The 7251-nt window shown below is 47.1% G+C and overlaps 1 protein-coding gene across 1 annotated transcript; it reads left to right on the forward strand.

Moving 5' to 3' along the window:
- Positions 1-1708: 1708 nt before the first annotated feature.
- Positions 1709-6103, forward strand: LOC132394971 (5-hydroxytryptamine receptor 5A-like). Its single transcript, XM_059971311.1, has 2 exons — positions 1709-2456; positions 5551-6103. The coding sequence occupies exons 1-2, from the start codon at positions 1755-1757 to the stop codon at positions 5881-5883; spliced, it is 1035 nt and encodes a 344-aa protein (XP_059827294.1). The 5' UTR covers positions 1709-1754; the 3' UTR covers positions 5884-6103.
- The last annotated feature ends 1148 nt before the right edge of the window (positions 6104-7251 follow it).

Below are 7251 nucleotides of genomic sequence, written 5' to 3' on the forward strand. Positions count from 1 at the left end.
TATAGCAGGGATACAGAACATTCAGGTCATCTACAAGTCCCCACATCGACTCCTTATCATCCACCCCACCATCTGCCGATTTTCTTAAGACTTAGGAGCGCAAACTTACGGCATTCGGCCCATCGAATCTGCTCTGCCATCCCATCATGGCTGATTTATTATCCCTCCCAACACCATTCTCCCGCCTTCGCCCTGTAACCTTTGACGCCCTCATTTAAAGAGCCGGAGACACAGAAGGCTGCAGATGCTGGAACTACAGAAGGTCTCCGCTCCAAACGTCGACTGCCCGTGTCCCTCCATAGAGGCTGCCAGACAGTCCTGAGTTCCTGCAGCTTAGCTAAAGGTGCCACTGCATTGAAGAGCCTGCACGGTTGTGGACCAGACCCTGGACACTTACCGACTCCAAGTCCCCCGCAGAAACGTCCTCAGACGTGACGTTCAGGGAGGGATTTGACCGGCCCCTGGGACGCTTTCTCAGTGGCTCACATTCAGGCTGAACTCTGGCAGCAAATGTATTGTACCCACTTCAGAAGTCAGTGAAAAAGCCGAGCGGAACCCCGTCCACCAACGCCTCTGACTCGACAGCGAACACTTGTACTTGGAACACAGTTGTATACACAAGAGGGTCATTGAGTAACAGAGCACCTTGGGCCCTCCGGGCCGGCCTGTCCACACTAACGAAGCTTAACTACTCAGTTCCCTCAGCTGCCTCTACGCTTATCCATAATATTCCCACTTTACAACACTCACCCACGACACCTGGGCGTTTCGAGACTCATCTAAATGCTCCTTTAATGTGACTGTCTTGGTCCGTGCGTTCCAGATTGTCAGTGCACCTTCGCCGCGATTACAACCAAACCCAGGTCGGGAAAGATAGAGTACTTATGCCTTTGCACAGAGCCGGCGCGGGGAGGGAGGGAGGGAGGGAGTGTGTGTGTGTGTGTGTGTGTGTGTGTGTGTGTGTGTGTGTGTGTGTGTGTGTGTGTGTGTGTGTGTGTGTGTGTGTGTGTGTGTGTGTATCAGAGACAGATGATTTCATTGTCTGATTTAACACTTCTGCCTCACGCGCTTGTTAGGACCGTCCATCCTGCTTGGCTGCTTAAAACACAACATTTCTACACAGGATCTGAAGGGAGGTTGGTGTCACATTCCCACCTAACGAGCTGGCGACAGGCAGCTTCTCGCCGTATCGCCCGAACCTGGCTGAGCAGGGTCGCCTCTTTATAAACCGAGCGCTGGGGTCAGCTGGTTGCCTGTGTTTGACGCAAGTGTTACTCCTCCTTAAAACAACTCGGAATCAGATCTTTCTCTCATGCACCTCACTCGAAAGTCCGCTGGCGGCGGGATGAGTGGATTGTGAGGTGTTGAGGGCACCTCTGAAATGCGAGGTATGTCACCCCTGCACCTCCTCTTTCCTCCTGTCAATTGCTCTGCCCCCGGTCGCCTCTGTTCTGCACGGGGCGTTTGCTGAATCCAAACCCAAAGTAACGCACGCCTTGTTTAAATTTAATGCAGCGCGGCTGACCAGTCCAGACCAGACCACTTGAGTTTAAAACTCGCATCCTTCTTATCCGAAACAGATCGCCAAGGGGTTTTAATCTGCACTTTCCCCTCTCAAGTGCGGAGAAAGTCTGGGGCCACCGAGCAGCGACAGATGGGGAGAGAGAGTACGCTGGGTCCCACCTGCAGACGGCTTGGAGCTATCGACAGCGCCGCCGGACTTTAACACGAACCTCTCGAGATCCCGGGACACCATGGTCACGTCCAACTACACGCCGTGGGCGAACTGGACGGCGGGACCGGCGGACCTGTCCCCGAAACCGGCCTCGGTTTTCAGCATCCTCGTGCTGACCTTACTGGCGATGCTGGTGCTCGCCACTTTCCTCTGGAACGTCTTGGTCCTGGTCACCATCCTGCGAGTGAGGACGTTCCACCGGGTCCCGCACAACCTGGTCGCCTCCATGGCCATCTCGGACGTGATGGTGGCGGCGCTGGTCATGCCCCTCAGCCTAGTCCACGAGCTGGACGGGCGGCGCTGGAGGCTGGGCAAGGTCCTGTGTCAGGTCTGGATCTCCTTCGATGTCCTGTGTTGCACGGCCAGTATCTGGAACGTGACGGCCATCGCCCTAGACCGCTACTGGTCCATCACTAGGCACTTGGAGTACACGCTGAAAACGAGAAAGAAGATTTCCAACATCATGATCGTCCTGACATGGGTCCTGTCCTCCGTCATCTCCCTCTCGCCCCTCTTCGGCTGGGGCAAAACTTACTCGGAGCAGGACGAGCAGTGCCAAGTGAGTCAGGAGCCCTCCTACACCATCTTCTCCACCTTCGGGGCGTTCTACCTGCCCCTCAGCGTGGTCCTGTTCGTCTACTGGAAAATTTACAAAGCTGCCAAATTTCGGATCGGAACCCGCCGGACCAACACCATCACCCCGATGCCTGAGGTTGTGGAGGTACAATATCTCGGACAGAGCCGGCAGACCGGGGAAAGCGGGCGGGCACGGTTGAAGGGGAAGGTACTGCGAAGGGGGATAAGGGGAGATAGGTGGAGAGGTTGGCGGGAGAGAGAGAGTGCATAATGCAGGGAGAAGAAGGGTGACGGAGGGAAAGGGTGCAAGGGCGAGTAAGAGAGGGATAGAGTGTAATAGGAAGAATAAATGAGTAAGGTGAAGCGATAGAGTGGGTAGGGTGAAGGAAAGGAGTGAGGATGTGATATTAATTGGGAACGGGAGAGTGAATAAATGGGTCAGGGAGAAGTGAGGAGAGAGAATGAGAAAGTAAGAATGAATGAAGGAGAGAAAATTAACAAGGAAGGGGAAATGAGTGAAGGAAAGTTAGAGCGAGGAAGGTGGAGTGAATGAGGAAGATGAATTGAATGAGAGGGATAAAGAAAAAGCAGCTGAGAGGAGCTGTGAGAGGTGAAAAGCAACTGTGAGTCATTGAGAGGAGTGAATGAGTGGCGGGAGGATAGTGAGTGAGTAGAGTGAATGGGGAGAAGGAAGGAGCAGAGCAGAGAGGGAGGGGTGAAGTGAGTCTACGGGAGAGACTGTGAGTCGGGAGAGAAGTGAATGTGAATGAAAGAAGGGGTGTGAGAGTGAATGAGGGGCGGCGGATGGGAAACTGGGAAGTAACTGAACATGGGAAACCCAGCAGGGAAAGAGATAAATACAGCAGATAAGATAAGGGAAATAGAAAATTAGGAGAGAAAGACCACAGGGGAAGGGAGTAGTGGAGGAGCAGAGCAAAACTCAGAGAGGAGGAGGGAGGGAGGGAGGGAGGGAGGGAGCGAGAGAGAGAGAGAGAGAGAGAGAGAGAGAGAGAGAGAGAGAGAGAGAGAGAGAGAGAGAGAGAGAGAGAGAGAGCAAAATCATTTGGTAACAGCAGGTCGAAAATGTATCTGTTTCAGGGTGTGAACGTATGTCACGTAGCAAGGCGACATTTTCCAATATTTTCTTGTTTTATTGAAGGTGCATGCCACCGACAAGGCTTGTATTTATTGCTCATCTCTAATTGCTCTTGAGAAGGGGCTTGAGGCACTGCAGTCCTGGCAATGGTCCTCCCATGGTACTGCTGGTTATTGAGTGCCAGGAATTAGAACATGCAACAAAGGACTGATGATATACTTCTAAGTCAAACACAGAGGGCAGCTTGGAAGGAAACCTGCAGGCTGTGGTGATCCCCTGCCTAGTGCTACTCTTGTCCCTCTTGGTGGCAGAGGTTAGACCATAAACAGTAAGGCATAGGAGCAGAATTAATTTTAATAATTGATGGGTGTAGATATTTCTGATAATGCCAATTGATCAATAACTTCTCAGCCTTGAGAGGACGGAGGTGAGCTGCCTTCTTCAAAATTTGTTGTCAATGTAGTAAGTGTATTCCCAAGCCATTCTTGTGTAGGGAGCACCACCATTTCAGGATTATTCCTGAGAGTCTCCCCTGGACCCTCTCCAATGTCAGCAGATCCTGTCTCAGATCAGGCTGCAGGTGCAGGAGCTGCCGTGGGAAAAATTGAGCAAGTAACCAAATGCATTTTTGTATGCTGTTGTTGGAGGAAATGAATGTTTGGGCGGCAGATGAAGCTTTTCAAGCTTCCCTATTGTTGTTGGAGGTGAACCCATCCTGTCAACTTAGGCAATTTGTCTGAACAGAACTGCTTTCAAAGTCAAATGTCTCAAAATTAATTTATTATCAAAGACATATACATCATCATATATTACCCTGAGATTTATTTTCTTGAAGACATTAACAGAAAATAAGTAAATACAGAAGAATTTCTGAAAACTATACATAAAAATAGAAAACACAACTAATGTGCAAAAGAAGATACATTGTGAAAATATATAAAATAAATACTGAGAACACGAATCCTTGGAAGTGAGTTTTTAAGGTTGTGGAATCAGTTCAGTGTTGAGGAAAAAGAAGTTACCCACACCAGTTCAGGAGCTGGTGGTTTTAGTGTAATAATGGTTCCTGAACCTGGCGGTGTGGGACCTAAGGCTTCTGTACCTCCTGCCTGAAAGTAGTAGGGAGAAGAGTTCATGGTCTGATTCTGAGCTGCATGCTCTATGACTCTAAATGTCTGACTGATAGATTGTGAGACATTTAGAAAGCAGAAAGTGTGAGAAAGGAACCAAGTCAAGTCACTTTTATTGTCACTTCGACCATAACTGCTGGTACAGTACATAGTGAAAATGAGACAGCATTTTTCAGGACCATGGTGTTACATGACACAGTACAAAAACTAGACTGAACTACGTAAAAAAAAGAGATAGTACAAAGGGTCATAAGAAGATGGCAGTTGAGGGACAGGGCAGGGAAACAGAGAGAGAGATCAGTAGAACGAGGGTGACTTCACATTAACAAATTAGCAAAATCAGAACAAAGGGCAGGGAAATAAAATGAAAACAATACCAAGAGGGAACTCCCAAGAGGAAGAGCAGGAGAGCTGTCAAATCATTGAAGATGAGAAAACAATAAAGTAAAATTTGAGAGGAATAGAGAGAGGAAGAACATAAGGAAGGGAGACCAAATGGAAAAATAATATACAAGGAAGAGAGAAATATAATGAAAATCAGGTTTATTATCATTGACATAGGTCATGAAAATTGTTGTTTTGTGGTAGCAATTCAGTGCAATACATGAAACATACTATAAGTTGCAGTAAGAAGCAGACAAAAAGTAAATATGTAGTGCAAAGTAGTGAGGTCGTGTTCATGGGTATATGGACTGTTCAGAAATCTGATGGTGTAGGGGAAGAAGCTGTTCCTAAAACATTGACTGCTGTTCTTCAGGCTCCTATACCTCCTCCCTGATGGTAGCAAGAGGGCATGTTCTGGGTGGTGATACTGCCTTTCTGAGGCATCACTTTTTGAAGACTTTCTCTCAGTGGTAAAATTGAGAATAAAACAATGCTCAACTTAGAAGTCATTATGGAAACTTGGGGTAATTTTAGCAAGACTGATGAAACTATGCATTGTGCAACGTGCTTACTCTGCACATAAAGTGGGTGCCTGGGACTTCATAATTACACTTGCCATCTTCTTGCAGGTGAAGGAAGCCTCTCATCAGCCTGAGATGGTCTTCACTGTTCGCCACGCGACCGTCACCTTCCAGACGGATGGCGATACCTGGCGGGAGCAGAAAGAGAAGAAAGCCGCGCTGATGGTTGGCATTCTCATCGGGGTCTTTGTGCTGTGTTGGATCCCGTTCTTCATCACGGAACTCATCAACCCCCTCTGCTCATGCGACATCCCCCCGATCTGGAAGAGTATTTTCCTCTGGCTCGGATACTCCAATTCTTTCTTCAACCCACTGATATACACCGCCTTCAACAAGAACTACAACAACGCCTTCAGAAACCTCTTCTCCAGGCAGCGGTGAAGCACTGCTTCCTCTCTGTGTTCAAATTCAGGACACATTTAGAATGCACAGGGAATGGGGTAAGCAGCGAAGATGCCTTAAAGGCAGGAAGCAGCATCTTTCTTACCCTGGGAACACTGAGCATATCTCGTATAGCTAAGTGACCGTTTATTGTAAAATTCATTTGCATCCCATGATGTCAAGAAATATTCCGGCCATTTGATATATATAAACGTTTCACTTGCGCATCTCTTAGTGTAATACACCTAGTGCGTTTTTCAGATAGTATGTATACTTGGACCAGATATAAGGAAATGCTACTTTATAACTGGTTTTCAGTAATGACAGTCTACTATTGTGCAGACAAGTCTATCATATTGAATTCTTAATATATTAAGAACACCGACTCATCTAACATAAGTGAAAATTCTAAGTTTCTCTTGGATAATAGTTATGAAGGTTTTGCACCATCTTTTGCCAGAAATGTTGAGTGGATAGTCCATCCTGAGGAGATCACCAGCAACTGCAAAGCCACTTTTCTGCTAATTCATTATCCTGATATCAAGGTACATTTGACGACATGCATACAGGAATTTTTGCCAGACTTGCTGCTGACATCTTGTAATCCCGAATTAGCTGTGCTTTGAGTCTAGCCGTTTCTGTATAACTACAATGTCAACATCTAACCAATAGTATATATAATTGCTCAGGTATATCTCGTCTGCAAAAAGCAGGATAAATCCAATCCGTTTAACTACTGCCATACGAATCTAGATTGAAGAATCAATAGTTAATGTAATGTATATTCCGTGTTTTCATCCCGAGACACTGTCTCTCGCTACAGCAAACTCACTGATTCTCCCAGGACTGGACATGAGTGGTCTTCATTGCAGTTTTGAACACACTTGGATAAAACTGAACAAGTTGATTATTATGATCCTTGACACCAAGTAGTGCTGGTAAAATCTGAGTCAATGGAGATCTGGGAAAAATTCTTCACTGTGTGGATTCATCAGTACACAGAGGCACTTACGTAAAGGAAAACGGCTTTGTCTGTAGAGGCTGTAATTTTCACCCTTTGCTGAAATTCTTTGCATCTGGGTTCTTGGGTCATATTACTGCATCTGTGAATTCTCTTCTAAAGTGTCAGAAATTGGGATGTTCGCTGATGATTGCAGAATGTTTAGTTCTTCAGAACTCGAAGCAGCCGACGCCTGCACGCAGAACAACGTGAACGACGTTTTAGAGTTGCTGGATGAGAAATGGCTTTTGCATCGTGCGAGGGCTGTTGGATGACTGCCTCCAAGTGGTGTTTCAACATATCCCTTTGACGTTCAGGAACACCACCATGGATCTGGATGTTGTTACCAATTAGGAACATACCTTGTC

The sequence above is a fragment of the Hypanus sabinus genome, chromosome 6 (assembly GCF_030144855.1).
Source record: "Hypanus sabinus isolate sHypSab1 chromosome 6, sHypSab1.hap1, whole genome shotgun sequence".
In the NCBI taxonomy this organism is placed as follows: Eukaryota; Metazoa; Chordata; class Chondrichthyes; order Myliobatiformes; family Dasyatidae; genus Hypanus; species Hypanus sabinus.

What these genes read in the sequence shown, in the direction of transcription:
- LOC132394971 (XM_059971311.1), top strand. Translation starts at nt 1,755, where the DNA reads ATGGTCACGTCCAACTACACGCCGTGGGCGAACTGGACGGCGGGACCG. An exon ending in CGATGCCTGAGGTTGTGGAG is followed by an intron (nt 2,457 to 5,550) that starts GTACAATATCTC and finishes ATCTTCTTGCAG; the next exon opens with GTGAAGGAAGCCTCTCATCA.